Below are 19,095 nucleotides of genomic sequence, written 5' to 3'. Positions count from 1 at the left end.
ATAGTTAATGGATTGAACGATTATAAGAAGATGAGTACTTTGACCTCTTCGACATGCTATGGCGTTCAAGAAAATCTAGTGAAACAAGATAAACTAGCTGTGTGCATACAAAATTGGACAAGGTAAGGACAGTTTGGTTAAGGGTGGTTTTGACACCTTCATTGTGCAACATACTTTAGACAAAGTTAACCTTAGCCCTTTTTATGTTGTTTCTGATAATGTATCGCAGTTGGTTAGATTGTCAGCTAGCTATCTATACGTTCAATTGGAATAATATTGTCATACCTTGTCTTATCATCAATCAATCACGATTTTTGTTTTTCAAGTATTTTCCTTAAAAATACTGTGCAAGTTTACAATGGGTTCGGACAATTTATGTTTCATAAACCATTATTTTTGTAGTAATGTTGATGCTTGTTTACTCTTGATTTAAATAAAATCTTTGCATGAACGCAATATGTAAATGGGGATGATAGTCAAATTGTGACAGAAATCTTTTTGAATAGTTCATTTCTAGCTACTAGTATTCAAAACTTTCTGAACCATTTTTTTTAAACATTGCCATAATAATGTATAAACTCCTTAAATGACTTTGTTTACCCTTCTTATGTAGCAATTAGTACATGTTGCATAAGTCACATGTTTATTTTTATATTTGTTACTTAAGTATTTGATGGGTTTTTATTTTGCTTTGTATCCACTTTTTTCTGATTGGGAGAGGATGTTTGTTTGTGTTCTTGAAAAAAGTCTAATTGATATTTTTTTCCTTATTTTAACAGGATGTACTTGTTTTCTTGTTGACAATCTGCGTCGTCCTCCTTCAGAAGGTGATTATGTTTTACTTTGTATCATTAGAGTATTTATTTTTCATGATTTATATTTTAACCCAACGCATAGATATTATTTTAATAAGACTTCAGTTTCAACAGAAGACCTTACTGTTATTGCTTTGTTTCTTTACCTTAATTAATATTAATTAAGGTCTTCCATTTCATGGGAAGTCCTTATTGCTATTGCTTGGTTTCTTTTCCTCTGTTTCTGTTAAGTTCTTCCGTTTCTACGGAAGACCTAACTGTTACTGCTATATTTCCTTTCTTTTGTTATTATTCTTGTTCTCTTGCCCTTTTTAAAAACACTTTGGTCGATTTCGATGAAACTTTCAGTTGTTACACAAGAAAAAATAAGAAAGGTATGACTTTCAAATTTTCAACGTGACCACACACGTCTAAAAATTCCTAGTCAATATTTTGAATATTATCATACCAAGTCCTTCACTGAAATAGATTCTACAAGAAGTATTGAACCACTGACTTTTACAGGATGCAATTCTAAGCTGGACATCGTGTTCCTGCTGGACTCATCCAGCAGTGAAGGGCCCGCCAACTTTAAGAAGCAGGTCCAATTTGTGGAAAACTTCGTCAACCAGTTCAACGTCGGACCAGACGCCGCCCAATTCAGCGTTGTCACGTTTTCAACAACAGTCCACAACGAGTTTTACCTGAATACCCACTCAACTGTATCGGGCGTGGTGCGCGGTATCCATAAAGTCATCTACCATACGGGGCAAACTTATACGGACAAGGCTCTCAATCATGCACACAGAGTCTCTTTTAAGCCCCAGCATGGTGGGAGACCAGACGCCGAGAAAATTGTCATCGTGCTCACCGACGGCATTTCAGCGGACCCTACACACACCCGGTATATATCGTACTGGTTAATGAAATGAATACATTACAAATACTTACAGAATATTGAATTACCGCAAATGATGGAAAGAAGAAAGGTTATTGCCTCGATCGAAGCACATCAAAAAATTTGATTTAAATACATGTAAACGTAATCTTAATTTTACTATAATATATCTTATTTCGAATTCATTTTGCATTTAAAAGCTAGTAATTGTTAAGACTCCCAAACCACACACTACTTTTCAGCATACAAGCTAAGGCTTTGAATGCCTCTGGGGTGGAGGTTATTGCTGTTGGAATTGGTAGCTCCGTGTCCAACACTGAATTGAACGCCATTGCCAGCGATTCGAGCCACGTATTTAAGGTCCAAGACTTCGATATTCTAAATTCTATCCAAAATCTTCTCACTAACGTGACTTGTCATCAGGCAGATTTACGTAAGTGTCATTTCTTATGTAACAACCACTCTCCTCAAGCAATCCATCATTGTCATCTTTTCTTCTTTTCAATCTTTTAAAGGTTTTCCGTTTTTAACGAAAGTCCATCTTTTTGTTTTATTGTTTCCAAATGAAGGACACCCGTCTCTAGCAAAAAGACCCCTCCATTTTTCTTTGTCCCTTGTTAAAGTTTCTTATTCAGCTAACAGAAGACCTTTGATTTGTTTCTTTTTCTCTTCTATAAATATCTTCCTTTTTAACGGAAGAACTTACCGTTTTCCCCCAATTATTTAGATCTTCAACGGCAGATCTTACTGTCTTCGATTTGTTTCTGTTTCTTTATTATATTATTCCTGTAACTTATTTTAATGTAACTCTTAGAATAAACACTTGACGAAATGTTTTCTCTCCACGTCTTTTAATGGTGCTTTGTTTTATGATTTTATCTTTAAACTGATAACTTGTAAAAAAAAAAAAAAAAAGGTTTATGTTAGGGTGAGGTGACTCCTACGTAATGAACTTCATTGACTTCTGACTCTCAATTTAGCAGAGAGGGGCAGTGTATTAAGTTAATACTTTATACGAGGTAAACTAAGAAAACCTTTCAATTTCATGATGCAATACTTAAAATGCTTTTATAAGTTCTATCTTTACTTTTTGGTTTGAAGTCTGCATCGACAAGGTTGACAACTGCTTTCAATTCCCCTCCACGTACTGTTTTGCGCCATATGAAGCATGGGCTAAGACAAACTGCCCTCACTTTTGTGGATACTGTAACGGTTTGTATTATTATAAATACTATACACTGTTAATTACAAAATAATCTATAACTATTGCAATTACAAGAATACCATAATTTTATTTATAGCCTTAGCATTATACGTAAAAAGCTTATTGGACAAATGACCAGGTAATTGCATTTGGGCATAATCCTTTTTGTATAATTTACTTTGGCAATTCTTTAACATTGAAATATACTAGGTTATTTTGCAACATAATTGAACTTTTCTCTGAAATTTTCGTCTCTTTTTTTAAAGGAGGCTCACCGACTCCTCCTAAAACTAGTCCAACAACTCCAACAACAACAAAGTTAACAACTACAAAGCCCCCTACAACAACGACAAAATTAACAACAACAAGGCCGCCTACAACAACGACAAAATTGACAACAACAACAACAACAGCAACAATACCAACTAAATTGACAACATCGGGTAGGGTTTGAATGTTGGTTTTCAGCAAATTTCTAATTGAAAAGGGCCCCAACTGATACCAATCATATGCTTTTGCATTAAAACAACATCGTTAAATATTTCTTACTTTGTATTTTTATTTGTTGCCTACTTTTGAAACACTAGTTTTATTGTTCTATGTTCCTTTTTTTGGATCGCGTTACAATTTAAGAAATATTTTGGTAAATATGATTCAATGTATATTGGCTTCAGAATTCATAAAGTAGCCTGGATAATATTTATATGCATAGGAATCCTTATACTGCCGGTCGGGGATAAACTGATTTACAGACAGGATCTCAAATAGTTTATTTTCTTGTTATCACACCGATCCGCAGTTTTATTACTGAAAGATTGACCAAAGTATGCAACAATTAACAAGCAAAATTGATATTTTTATCAAATTGGGAAAGCTTTTTTGGTACTTCTTTTTAGTAACAACTTAATTAACTTAATCAATCATTTTATAATGTTTGGTACAGAGTTTTGTATTTCTTTCTTTTACTGGTTCTGTTTATATGTATTCATTGAAAGTAGCGTTTATTTTCAAAGGGTCTCCTAACACAACCGTCTGTCCGACGTGTGATGAAAACCTTACCTGTGTTTGGGACCAGAGATGTGGACTCGATGAAGTCTGCATGGTCCGGTCTGTGTCGGGGAGACAATTCAGCACGCACTGTATACGGGTAAGACAACAGTTACTGTAAGTATATATTATGGTTACACTTCAATTGATATGATGTTTATACCAAGATCTATGATACTTTATGAGGTAAAGGGTTTATTTATACATTTATTTGTTGCTAACGGTGCAACATATTTCTTTTACACTTCTATTTATATGATATTTTTGGTAAAATATGTGACAATTTATGAAGGTTTATACAACATATATTTAGTACTAACGACGCAACATAATTCTTTTTAAAGCACTAAGCATAGCTCAGCGCTTTATTGTCGTTAGACTTCTACAGTGATGAGGAAATGTAGTGCGTATACAGAAGCTGAAATGTTATATACAGATATCTGTTATATACATACAGAAGCTGGGTTAGCGCATTTCAGTACTATCAGTACTTTGATATTAAATTATACCTTATAATATTCAGGGTTTCATAGTACTTTATTTTTGGCGAAGATGCATTTGGTATCGATTTCGAGTACATGCGCAATGCTCGTTTAAAGGAAATAAATCTTAAGGAAACTGATGATTTGTCCAAAGTGATAGTGTTTTACAAAATAAGGTCAATTTTTGTATTTTCTGAGTGGCTTAGATATCGTTTACCTGTATCAATACGAATACTAAAAGTTTATTTTTCTATTCAAACACTGTCATACAATTTTCTTGAATTATTTTTCTGTGAACAATCATTATAAATGAAAGATAAAATATCATATTTATTTTGAAAAAAAATTAGTAATTAATCAATGGTTATCTCACTATATTACATAATTTCACAGAAAGACGATTGCGAGATAATGAAGGATTTTGTTCAAAGCAATGGGGAAATCTTTTGCTGTCACGACAGAGCATGCTTAAAGACGTACCTTGGAATTTGACGATTTACATAATCATTTTGCATTAAAGTTGTTTTTCTTTCAACTTTCTTTCTGCTAACTTTTTCCAAACGATTGTTGAGAAAGGAATTTCTATGTTCCTCAAATTCTCTTAAATTTTGCATCTCCAAATATGTAACCGTTTCAAATGTTTTTTGGTAAATATTGTTTACTTGCCAAAACTAAAACTGTCTTAATCAAATCGTTTAATTGCTTGATTTTCTAAACGATATCTCGACAAGACGGACCCTTTTCCATCAAAGGCATTTTACCAAGTTTGATGTTTTGATATTCTAAAAAATATTTAAAGAAATTCAAAAGGGTAATTTAAATGTTTGAAATACAGCTAAAATATTTCAATATATTATAGAAATTTAAGAGCGGAATTTCTGTCATACACGTATCTATACTGAAAAAAGCTCAAAGGTGAAAACAGAAATATTTAAGATGTTTGCATAAAAAATAAAATTACTCATCTTTTGAATTTCAGTCTACATTTTATGGAATTTGTTTTATTTATGATAAAGAATGATAAAGAGATAAATCACAATTTAATAAGACGGATTCAAAATTTGAAGAACACAGCGAAAGAATATTTGTATAAGTTTAAGTAGATGTAAACAAAATAATCTATTGGACTCATTTTAATACATTTTACCCTATGACAAATACTGTATCACTAAATAACATGTAAAAGAATATAACTAGTAAACATATTGTCATAATTAACTAAATTCTGTGCAGGATTTGGACTATTTTGATATGCTAAAAAAAGATTACATTTGATCAAAGATAGATAACTCAATCTATGTACAAAAATCAAATAAATTATTTAAAATAAAACAACAACAACACAATTTGTACAATACAAAGCAATGGAAAACAAGTTAGTTTAAAATAATCTAGTTATGATAATCAAAGAAGGCCTCAATTTGAGCAGGGTTTAACACTTCAGGGCAAGGAATTGAATTCATTAAAAGTGGTCTTCTCAACACTTCCGGAACCTCTGCCCATTTCTCATTCCATCCACATTTTGTTATTTTCCCTCTGATTCCCCCGAGAAAAATAGCTGAAAAAGAAAAAAATCTTATTATCTATCTTTCAGTACATTGCTGTTTCAATTGTTAATTTTAGATACGTTTGATTCGTCAAGTGTCCATTTTTGCAAGAATGAGAGCATGCCAACAAGGTACCTCTATTTATTAGTAATGTTTTGTGAAGAAACAAGCAAGATACGGTGATCAAATGGTTCTAAAAGCAAACATTAGTGTATGTATATATAAAATACCGTTAAAAACATAGTCGTGTCCAATCTCCAACTGTATCCCGCACCCTGTTTGGCTAATTGGACTTTCTAATTCAATGTAGTGTGGACCTACATTTAACTATAAAACAGAATAAATAATAATTATTAAAGGTAATGCTTAGTTGACAGTTCCTCTTTAACATACACGCCAAATAATCGTTCATTACACGCTTTTAATATATAAAATATAATAATCGCATGTACATGTTTAGGACGACTTTCAGCAACGTACAACCAAAGGATTAAGATTTGTTGCCTTTTTTTTTCATTCGTACATCGGTCAACGTTAATCAGTTAGATACATGAATTATTGGGTCTTGCATGTGTATGTTATTGGAAACATTCAAAATCGTTACAATATGAAATAAGTTTAATTGTTTTCTTTTTAAAAATTGAGGCGTAGAGAGTTGAACGATCAGGTGTTCGAATTTTAAGTTTAAAACAGTATATTTAGCAGACTTGTGATGATTTGGGGGAATAATATACCTTTATGGTAAGTTAAAATTTGAATACAAACAATGAAATTATACATTTATCTAAATAACACTTCACATATATATTTTATACAAAATGATTTGTCATAATAAGATGGCATTAACATAAGAAAACATCGAAAAGAAAATAGTTATTCATTATTTATCAATATATAGGTTCATTTTCCAGTGTCTTTGTCTGTGATAAACGATTTGTACTGTATTGTCCAATAAATTTAAATGAAGTTGGGGAGCAAGTGAGGTTGCATAATTAGTATTCTAATATTTAATCGTAAAAAGTATTAAGGAATCGATCTTTGAATATCATTAGGTAATATTTTCGGTCGGGGCGTGATCAAATATATCATAAAGCCCTTCGGGCTTTATTGGCTTTGGCCACACCCCTACCAAAATTATCATAATACTCATAGAATGATTTCTTATTCATTAAATCAATAACAAAGGCAGTGACTTACAGGTAAGTGATTGAAGAGGCGAACTTGAATAACATGGACGGTAGAGTTCTTATCATTGGTCAAGAATTTCCCTACTGGCTTCCCAACCAAACCTGGAAGTATTAACATGAGAAAAACTTGTGAGAATGCGCTATGATTTAATTTTAAAAATATCATTTAATAGAGAATTGAGCGATAATATAAGCATCTTTTTTTTCTTTTTTTTTTAGAAAACTAGGATTAAGAATCATAATTAAGTTAATATACTCATTAAAATCATTATAAGTATCCTCTACATCTTTAAGATCTTTCCATAACACGTATAAATTCTATATAACTATACTGACTGAAGTCACTGTTACAGAATTGCTGCTCCCGGGTAAGTGTCGGACACTTGCAGCAAAGAGTTTGTGTGATCATTAATGATAAACCAACCAGCACACAAAGGTAAACCATACTCAGGATTGATCTCTAAAAACAAAATGGGTTCAGTATAAAGAAATTTAGAAATGACAAAAAATGTTCTTAGTTAATATCTCCCTTTCATAACTATTTCCAATATTGATTTTACAAATCTGACCTGAACTTTCAATTTTATATAAATTATATGGTATATCGAGAGTTTTGATTCATAAACTCGCTTTTAGAAACCCTGGATACACACATATATTAAAGTAAAAGACTTTAATATGTTTTTAGCAATTGTTTTATTTTTTAAAAATTTCAATGTTTATGAGGGGATAACCACTGATAATATTTAAAAAAAAAAGTTATTTCTTACCATGTTTTAAAGATGTTGATAAATTTCCGAAAACTTATAATCTGTGCGTAGTAGTCGCTTCCAAGAGCTTATATATGTATGCAATGATATGTGATAGAATTTATGGACGGTTATGATTTTATACCACACCTTATAAAATCACTCATGTAGACAGTTTGAATTTATTGGCTGTACTCTTTCTCTCTAATAAGTAATTTGTAAACCTTTTACCATCTTTATTTATGGTTGGCATAAAGCATCCGTCATATTTTCTTTGTATTGCTATGAGATTAAGAGATTTATATGTATAAAAAGTGAACTTAAAAAGAATTTTGTAACCCTTCCTTGCATGAGTGTATACACGTTTTTTCATCAATTATGAAATAATTATAATCAACATCAATCTTCTTTGTTTCTTATCAAATAGAATTAGTTTGATGATGAAATGCAAAATTGTTCCATTTTCTTTTTTTTATGAAATGGTGCTTAATTTACTTCCGTCTCTTTTATTTCATCTTTTAAAATTTTTATTATAAAAAAAATCTCTAGCAATGCAATGTGTTAAATTTTCAATTCAATTATACAATTGTATTTATAGTAAAAGACAAAAAGATAGATTTCACGATAAACTAAATCAAAAGATACTGTGAAATGTTAATTTGTGGATGAGAGGTACCCACGAAAAAATGTATCCACCACGAAATCTAATGATTCATACATGTAATTATTCCATTTGATGTATTTTTCAAAATTATTGTACAAAGCGTAGTACTAATTTATATTTCTTCTTACGAACGTTGATTAGAAAGTTATAGAAGCACAAAATAACTATTATTCAATAAAGTGGAAAATAAGACCTAATAGTCTGTGGCCAATTGTCAAGAGAGGATCAATCTTAAAGACAATTAATTCAATAATAAAAATAAGTTTTATTATGCTATGATAATCGCCTTTAAAACTTGTCCATAATGAATTAAAGCAACAAATACATGTAGTTTAAAGTTGCACCCATTTTTAAAGACTCAATGAAAAAATGACAATAACAAACCGTGAACCATCTCAAAAATCCATAAAACTTTAATATCCCTAAGGACAATCCAAGGGACATCAAGTGATCAAATATATACAGGACGGAGAAAATATGCTTACAATTGTGTTCGTCTTCTTTAAAAAAAAAATGCTTGCACGAGATTTGTGTACTGTACGGGTATGTTTTTTTTTTACTGAAAAATAACGGTAATTATGAAACTGCCTTATCATTGACATACTATTTTCTAATTCATTTCTAGAACATTGATATAGAACCTTGAGTTTATCACAAGGGCTGACGTAAATTAGATTTCGTTATTTATTCTAAAAATACCAACTTATCTATCTTGCCGACTCATTGCAAAATATCAAATTTTATTTTGCGTTTTTAATAAATTTCTATCACTGTATCAAAGAAGATTAAAAAATTAAAACTTTATTTATTTTAAATATGATGTCGTGAAGTATAAAACTATTTTTAGACTGTAAGGTTGCATATAGGTTTGTCAATAATCATATAAATTAGATAAAATAAGTCATGTTAATGACTCTATTGCTATTAATGACAGATTAACTAGTTGCCAGGAAATTTGTACAAAACAAAGCAATTTCTCAAAGGTATAAATTAAGCATAACTTAAGACTGTCAACTTGGTATAACACGTCCATTTTTAAACGTTTTGATAAACATTTTTCTAACACTGATCACATCATATCATGTATTCACTGCTGAATTTGTTTTGCAGTTTTTGTGTATTCATTTAACAACTTTTGTCTCCAGATCCATTTCATGATAGAGTACACAAAATATGACATGCGTTATCAATCATTTTGATCAATGATTTTTTTTAATCTATCAAAAGATCATTGATGAACTTGCGAAATTTTATTGTAATTTGTCCTTAGTCAAAATGTTAATGACAAGTTATATCAATCTTACAATTTGGTGCTAGAGAGATTTTTGAAATTGTAAAATTTAATTTCAAACATTTTTAAGATTTTAAATACACCGGTATTTTTAATAATTTCATCAAAGAAGAATGTATGAAAATTAAAGTACAATTTACGAGTTAATTTTGGAAATAAAAAAGATCTAGACCTATACATACATACCTTTAAAATCAAAGTTCATTTTATAAATAGATCCATGTAATTTATCACTGTTGATAATATTTAGAGACAATTGCTTACAGACAGTATGATTAGTGTCCATAAAAACAATGCAATTATTATATACTTGATGGTGCAACTTAGTAAATGGTAGATATTGGAATGAACTTCACTCAAAATTCAAAATACAAAAAAAAAACCGATTTCTAACTTTATTCATTTTATTCACGTTGCTACTATTTTATAAAATAAATCTCTCTCTCTCTCTCTCTCTCTCTCTCTCTCATAATAATTTTCAACAACACAACATGTATATTGTTGTCACAATATTCAAACGAATGTTGTCAATAGAACACAAATAATCAAAAAATGAGTTACAACACATTTATAAAAAACAAAGAGCACAAAACCAACGATGATGTGTTACTGATAACAAACGAGGCTGTATTGCAAAATTGTATCACCACAAACGTATGAAGCGTTTAATGCAATTAGTCCATCGATTCTTGAAAATGGCTGTAGAAATCTGATCCACCACTTAATCCGTACCCGTACATTGTCATTCGGCCACGCCCTCCTATGTAGTCCATGTGTTCTTGTGGGTCAGACATACCCAAGTGATTCTCCATAATCATTCTCTCCATGTAGCTTTGAGGTTGCCGCCTATGACTTCGGGAGGGATATATGTGGTTTTCGGGGTGTGATATTTGGAACATTTGGTATGACGTTTGTTCTGGTGGTAGTGTTTGATGCTCTGGCGCTTGAATATGATGCTCTTGTGGTGATATTTGGTGGTCTGGTGGTGGTATTTGATGTTCTGGCGCTGGTATATGGTTTGATGTTTGTTCTGGCGGTGGCATTTGATGCTCTGGTGCAGACACGTGGTTCTGTTGATGATTCGGGTACAATGTGTTTTCATTTTGAGTAAGACTGATGTGGTTGCCTTGTGAATTTACTCGCTGACTTCTACATGTGATTTGTTTTTGCAGTAGGCGCCACCTAACGAGGAAAGGACACTCGGACCATTTTTCTTGCCATGAACAAACACTAAGTTCTCCCCTGATTCCACTTTTGATCTTGCCTTTGAAACATAAAGTAACAAATGATAATACTTATACAAATTATAGTCCCTTTATGCATTCATTTCAACAACAAAAACTCATTGACTAGTCCTTTACCTGCTAGTATGTAGTCTTGTCCAACATCTAACACGGTTCCACACTTGAATATACCCATGGGACTTTCAAGTTCAATGTATTTTGGACCAGATCCCTATAAATGTATATAATATTATTCTATGTTCTAGCAACGAAGGTTAAGTTCGCCCTTCTTGATATCGATAACAAGAAGAAAAACGTTTGAATTTGTTCAACATGTACCTTGATATGGAACTGCACTTGAATAACAAAGATATTCTTCTGTACCCCTGGGGTCACAAAACGACCTATCAATCTCCCAATAACAGCTACAATGATAAACAATTGTTACAAACTTATGATAAAACATTTTTGATCATTTGTCAACTGTTTATTTTTTATCATAATGTGCACAAACTTTTATCTGGTTCTTAATCTATTTCAAGTAAAATGAAAATTTAACAAGCTAGGAACAGAAAATAAACTAGCTGCACAAAAAAGTTTCATCAATTCAATGTGCGATTAAGATATCATAACTAAAATATACTTACTATAATCGCTGTCACAAAATTTTTCCTCTCGTGTCGCATTACTGCACGTACAGCTTTCGACCCATCTTGCACTCAATATTTGAATAAATATGATGCCACAAAAATATTTAGCAAAACCCAGTATATTCTGGAAAAAAGAGAAGATTATAGTCACGGTCACGTTTATGTTAAAAAATGATATAAAAGCAATTTCGTTTCCCGATATTTATGGGGAAAATTACACAGACTCTTTCAAAGGTATAGAAAAATCTGTAATTCAAAGATTGCTAATATATAATCCCTGCGAAGATATTTAAAACGTTTCTTGTTTTAAAAAATAGTTTGACCAATAACACGTTTTATCATATCATTTAAACCTATTTGAAAAAATATCAACATATTGATACCCCCCCCCCCAAAAAAAAAAAATAAACAAATAAGAGGGTATAAGTGATAAGATTACAGCTTCCAAGAAGAAAGATAAAAAGCTTCATTACTATGATTTGTTATTTCAGTTATTGATAAAAATCATTGAAAAATTAATATACATGCATAACGTTATGTCTAAGCACTTACCATCTTGTTTTGTTTTTATCCTCTAAAACCATCATGTCCATCTTACATGTATATATACTCAATCGAACGTGATTATCATGCAGACTAAAATAAATACAAAATGTCCCCCAAAATATTTGACCTGGGCCTCCAAAACACGTCTGTTCGTCAGTTATTTAACATTATGATTAACCCTGGTAACCCAAGGATCGTATTAAGGACACCCTTGCAGTAAATTATGTGTTAATTACGGCAAGTGCACTCTAATTATCACAGTCATTATCTTAATGACAACTTGGAGCATGCACAGCCTAATTCAAAGCTTCTTATTAAGTACATTTCTTCCCTAATTTTATTTGATTCTGAATTTGTAGCATTGCGTCACTCCATTAAAAAAATAAAATAAATTTACAAATAAAAATTAAATGCAGTCAAATAAGTTATGAAAATTAAATCAAGAGAATAAATTTATAGATATAGAAGCGTTTTGTTAATATATATATATATATATATATATATATATATATATATATATATATATATATATACGTCTGAAGATTTTTAACAATGAAAGCGCTTATGTTTTGCAGTTAGTGTTGCTTTTTTTCTTTTATTATATCTATCTATCTATCTATCTATCTATCTATCTATCTATCTATCTATCTATCTATCTATCTATCTTGAAACACAATAAAATCCACAGTGGTCGGCGAGTTATAGATAAAAATTAAATAAGAAAACACGAAAAACGTTCAATATAGCTTATATTGAACGTTTTTCGTGTTTTCTTATATATATATATATATATATATATATATATATATATATATATATATATATATATATATCTAACCTTCTGACTGTTCTATAAATTGTAATATGCAACAATATATGTTCAGAAGAAAGAAAGTTTTGATACAAATTAGCATTTTGTTGCAATACATAAGTTAGTTACCTTTCTGTTGGTTCAAACAGTAGTGCAGTATCAAATAAAATATGAATTCATGAAAACTGTTTGTTTTTTCTTCGGAACTAGCATGTTGTAAGGATTTGTTTCATTTTTTTTTAATTATTGAATGAAGTAGTCTCAATACCGAGTAATACTTTCGAAATTGCATGCAAATTTCAACATGTTCATATGCATACGAGTATATAATCGAAAATAGTGAAAATTAATTTCATTTAATACACTGTAAAATATAAATAACAGACGGAAAAAGAATGACGATCAAATCTGAAAATATTTAAATAAAAATGCAATTCTATTTAAAACATGATGTGTTTTCATTTTAATTCGAAAAAGAATTCAACCTTGGTCAGTTTCAAACTTATTTTCCTATTTAAGAAGATCCGACAGAATTTATGTGTTTTTGAGTTCAGAAGGAAATTATCACAATGTTAATTAAGAAACCACCGAATCAAAAACTTAAATATCTCATTAATAACAACATTGAATAATTTGTCTAGAATATATAATTGTTAAACTTATTTTCCTGCCGATTATTCTCGACGAATTTGAATTTGTAGCCAATGGAATTTACCTTTTATTTGCACCAATATGATCGACTGTTATATGATAATTTTTATTGCTTTTAATTAAAATTTGTACCCTGCGAGAGTGACTTTTCGTTGGCACAAATACATGACACTGTTAAATTGAACACTCCATTGCATTTTGCATGTATTACTCATAATATTCTAGTAAATAAGGATGCACAAGTTTGTTACCGATGGGTTTTGTTTTTATGGTGAACATAACCATGGTGTGCTTTGCTAATTATATAATGTGTTTGATGAACGAATCGAGGTTTGTCATTCTTTCTTTTGTTATCAATTTTTGTATCAATATCTACTTGTACCATGTTTTAACCATTCACTTAAAGTAGGAATCGCAGTAACCGTTCATCTTATTTCATCCGTTCATCTTATTTAACCGTTCATCTTATTTTGGCTTTTTCTCGCTTGCTGATGTACTATACCGGTGTTATATAGTGCCTTTTCCCCCTAGCCATCTTTCCCCCCGGAAAAATGGCTATATAGCAGTTCTTCCCCCCGGAAAAATGGCTATATAGCAGTTTTTCCCCCAGGGAAAGATGACTATATAGTGGGATTTCCCCCTTTTTATAGCCAGATTACCCCCACGGAAAACCTACTATATAGTGGATTTTCCCCCTTCTTTTACATTCCGGCCATGTATATGGTGGACCATTCGTGGCAATAATTTGCAATAATTGATATGATATCAATTTCTCATAGAAAAGGATAATTATGGCATTTATTAATACATAGAATAAAATAGTATTTCATGGTTTTTTAACCCCAAATATGAACTAAGGCACGCGCCTCCATAACATTCATGTGTCATCATCGTTTATTTCACTTGTTTTTACACCTTTTTGAAACACCTTTCACACGGATTTCGGAATACCTCGAATCTTTTGCATCTAATCGATGCTTATCTACAGTTTCGACTTCGACGTTAAGAACACGTGATAACACATTTGAGTAAAAATACGCTGGTTTGGAACTTATTTTCCAATGTATTACCATCTCTGTATAAGCTTCTCCGAGGGAACTAACTGTACTATCTTGACTTAATTTTGTAGAGGAAGGGAATAAAAAGTGGAAATGTATTACTCCCTTCGTCCAAAAGGCTATCAATTTTAAATTAATACCGTTCGAATTGACGATCTTAAAAACAATTATATATTTCTTCTTCTAAATATCAAACAGGGTGCAATGATATGATGAGAACTGAAATGTTTTAGTTTTATTTTGATTGATGGGGTTCTAAATCATGGGTAAGGGGTATTTTAATTGATTATATATTAAAAGCATGTGAAAGTTAGTGTTTACAATTTTGTTTTAAAGTTACGCATATTCATATTTTTTAGCACATTTTTTACGGAACGCGAGATTTTATGATGTAAACATTTTGTTTCAAAAAAGTCTTCACAACCAGAACAATGTCGGTATCTTTGCTGGTTACTTTGGAAAATGTGAAATGGAGCCTGAACTAACCTTATGTATATATTTACACTCAGTATTTGCTAATTTTCCACTTTTAAGTTTGCAACGTGATTTATAAATATACAATTTTGAAAACGATGCCATATAAATCGATTCACTTACCTAAAAATCGTATATTACTATTTGTTTCATATTATTGCAATAAAGATTTACTTGTGTACCATATTATTTCTTCGAACAATGAAACAAGGGTAATTAAAAAAAAACAACCCCCAAAAAACCACCACATCTATTGTGATGAGCTGACTTATTTTTTTTTTTAAATATAAGCTTGGTCTTCTAATCAACTAACAAGTAAAAAAAGTCGTATACATGTATGCGCTTAGGTTGGTTATTTATTTTTGATTTTCGGTTGCTCCTTTTATGAATAAAAGTTTATTGATTTATTTATCTAGTTATTTATTATATCATTAGTCATCTTATGAATTGATTAAATGTTTTGAAGAATAATGAATTTACATGCGTACCTTTTTAAAAAAATTTGTTCGTAAACTTTGGACTATATTTGATATGGGCGCCTTAGATGGCCCCCTAAAATGAACATCGTCGTTTTACTTCAATTCTTTTTTTCTTTGCATAGATATATATGTGATGTTTATACATAATGTTCATTTTGATTCAAGTGCTCACATTTAAGAAATATGACATCGTAAAGACAACCTTTTCCCGCCATTTTTGCAATTTTAATTTAGCATAAAACAGCTTGTTTTCAAGCAGTTTTTCTTTCAGAAAACATAGAGCGCATGCTTGAACAAACAAAATATTTTAACCAGAGATATATATAGCCAAGACTAATAAGTAACAAAAAATATCTTTGTTCAAGCATGCGCTCTATATTTCCCATTCGTAAACGGATAAGAAAAATGTCAATTTTTGACCGATTTTGATTGAATTGTAATAATAGCGTTACTTCTGACGTCATATACTGCAAGTGAGTGCAAATAAACCAAATGAATAGGTAAAAAATATATTTTAAATCAACTCTTCTAAAAAATAACATAACATTTTACTGTACCCGAAACACTTTAAAAAAATTGCGAATTAAGGGGGACAAATTTAAATCATATTACATGTAATTATATATAGTTCTTAAAAAAGAAAAGCAGAATCGTAATTTTCAATCATTTTGATAAGAAATATATGAGCGATTGTGAATTTTTAAATGATGTTTTTACTTTTAAATGACCGTAAAAATATGTTCATGTGGTCATCTTTAATTTTTGAGATATAGGGCCCTAAAAAATACATTTTCTTTATAATTGGATTTCAAACATCGGGCTCGAAAACAACAAAGGCCCCTACCCTGCATGGGGGCTAAAATTTTCAGTGTCATCTACTAGTGGTATAACACTATCACTGTGAAAATATGGTTAAGTGGTCATCTCTAGAATATGAGATTCGGATCCCCACTTATAGAACACTTTTCAATCATTATAATGTTTTTTTTATGTAATTCCATTACACACATGTTCAATTTTCAGCATAGTCTATAAAAATAATAAATTGGCAAAACGAAACTAAGCCTTTATAGATGAATTCAGTTGTACATGTATACAACCTGGGAGTGTAAAAACATTACTTTTAATCCATGCTGGATTTCCATCAATATTTTTTTATAAAATCTGAACCAAAAACGTGAGGGAGAAACCCTACTATGGGGGAAAAGCTACTATATAGTAGCTTTTCCCCCCAGGGGGAAAGGCTGCTATATAGTAGGTTTTCCGGGGGGAGAAGCTACTATGGGGGAAAAACTGCTATACAACACCGGTATCACTTGTAAGTTGATTTAAAAGAATAAGATGTATGGTTCATATCTTTGAAATTAAGAAACTAAAGAAGTTGAATTTGGCATAAACATGTTCAGTATGTCTTTAAAGTAACCTCGTCATGAACATTGCCTTATTTCTAGAAAGAACAAATAAATGTGTGTAATTTTATTTCATGGCAGCATCATATGGGTAACTTGTCAATACAAGGTACATGTATGTGTATTTCATCATGGCAAACTAAGCGAAAATTGATACCAATCGCTAATGTGTTGAATTTCAACAGATGTATCAATTCGTATAGTTTTGAGATTATTTAGGCAATGTTTTTCATAGGATTTATTATTTGGTTAATTATTTGCATTAACCTTTAAAGTATGCTTAATTAGCTCACCTGAGCTGAAGGCTGAAGTGAGCTTTTCTGATCACATTGTGTCTGTCGTCCGTCCGTCTGTCCGTAAACTTTTATCATTTTCAACATCTTCTCAAGAACTACTGGGGCAATTTCAACCAAACTTCGCACAAATCATCTTTTGGGCAAAGGGTATTCAAAGTTGTGAAAATTAAGGGCCACACCCTTTTTCAAGGGGAGATAATTAGAAATTAACGAAACAATTTTTAAAAAATTTCTTCTCAGGACCATTAAGCCTGGAAAGCTGAAACTTGTGTGGTAGTAGCTGCAGGACTGTAGCTCCTGGTCTGAAAAAATTTCGGATGGACGACCTGGGAGCTTCAGTGCCTACCATAGGAAAAATCTACAATTTACGGCGCACAAAAAATTGCGCTAATTTTGGACTTATTAATCTTATTTTCACACAAATTCTGTAAAAAGAATTAGTACCATTAACTTCTTCAGCCAATTTACTACTGATATCGTCACTTTACTTGCCTCAGACTTTCTCTTAAAAATGATAACCGACCTCGGAAAATGAAGTATGTTAATTTACGTCGAGATCGAGAGTCGCCATTTTTAAATGTAAACAAACTTGCACCACTTTAATTTACAGGGCTGCTGATGGTGTTTAAAAGAATATCAGAGTGAAGTGACGATATCTGTAGTAAAATGTCCAAGGAATTTTTTGGGATCAAATATTTGTACAGAATGTGATCGTAAATGATTAATCGGTCCAAAACTAACGCATTTTTTTGTGCGCAGTAAATTACAGTTTTTTACTATGGGAGGCACTGTAGCTCCCAGGTCGTCCATCCGAATTTTTTCAGACTGGGAGCTACAGTCCTGCAGCTAGTGTGGTAGCATCCTCAGGTAGTGTAGATTCATAAATTGTGAAAATCATGATCCCTGGGGGTAGGGTAGGGCCACAATAGGGGGGGGGGGTCGAAGTTTTACAAAGGAATATATATAGTAAATCTTTAAAAATCTTCTTCTCAGAAACTAATCAGCCAGGAAAGCTATAACTTTTGTGGAAGCAGCATCAGGTAGTGTAAATTCAAAGTTGTGAAAATCATGATCCCTGGGGGTAGGATAGGCCCACATTGGGGGTCGAAGTTTTACATAGGAATATATAGAGTAAATCTTTAAAAATCTTCTTCTCAGCAATTAATCAGCCAGGAAAGCTGAAACTTGTGTGGAAGTATCTGCAGGTTGTGTAGATTCAAAGTTGTGAAAATCATGATCCCAAGGAGTAGGGTGGGGCACAATGGAGGGTCGAAGTTTTACATAGGTATATATAGAGTAAATCTTTAAAAATCATCTTCTTCTCAGAAACTAATCAGCCAGGAAAGCTGAAACTTGTGTGGAAGTATCCTCAGGTAGTGTAGATTCAGAGTTTTGAAAATCATGATCCCTGGGAGTAGGGTGGGGCATAATGGAGAATTGAAGTTTTACATAGGAATATATAGGTAAATCTTTAAAAATCTTCTTCTCAGAAACTAATCAGCCAGATGATTTTTTATAATTGTTTAGATTTTGGCCCCAGGACAATTCTTCGGCCTCACAAAGGTTCAAGAGTTTGATGTAGCTTTATATCCCATATACATGTATAAACAATCGTTTAGGGATCTTTTTGAGAAC

At 31.4% G+C, this 19,095-nt stretch overlaps 1 protein-coding gene and 2 long non-coding RNA genes across 3 annotated transcripts; 1 reads left to right on the top strand and 2 right to left on the bottom strand.

Annotated features, from left to right (window-relative positions):
• Positions 1-669: 669 nt before the first annotated feature.
• Positions 670-4,960, top strand: LOC105327401 (cartilage matrix protein). The gene is made up of 7 exons (XM_011427864.3): positions 670-827; positions 1,320-1,698; positions 1,935-2,125; positions 2,794-2,904; positions 3,163-3,339; positions 3,910-4,043; positions 4,819-4,960. The coding sequence occupies exons 1-7, from the start codon at positions 674-676 to the stop codon at positions 4,915-4,917; spliced, it is 1,245 nt and encodes a 414-aa protein (XP_011426166.3). The 5' UTR covers positions 670-673; the 3' UTR covers positions 4,918-4,960.
• Positions 4,961-5,703: 743 nt separating this feature from the next.
• LOC105327411 (uncharacterized) lies at positions 5,704-7,620 on the bottom strand. The gene is made up of 4 exons (XR_002199515.3): positions 7,496-7,620; positions 7,170-7,261; positions 6,203-6,299; positions 5,704-5,983 (listed from the first exon to the last, which is right to left on the bottom strand). It is a non-coding gene; the product is annotated as an uncharacterized lncRNA (long non-coding RNA).
• Positions 7,621-11,043: 3,423 nt separating this feature from the next.
• On the bottom strand, positions 11,044-11,327 carry LOC105327402 (uncharacterized). The gene is made up of 2 exons (XR_010710215.1): positions 11,225-11,327; positions 11,044-11,127 (listed from the first exon to the last, which is right to left on the bottom strand). It is a non-coding gene; the product is annotated as an uncharacterized lncRNA (long non-coding RNA).
• Between the last annotated feature and the right edge of the window lie 7,768 nt (positions 11,328-19,095).

Source organism: Magallana gigas, chromosome 2 (assembly GCF_963853765.1).
Source record: "Magallana gigas chromosome 2, xbMagGiga1.1, whole genome shotgun sequence".
Taxonomy (NCBI): Eukaryota; Metazoa; Mollusca; class Bivalvia; order Ostreida; family Ostreidae; genus Magallana; species Magallana gigas.
This window is presented reverse-complemented; position numbering and strand designations above follow the sequence as displayed.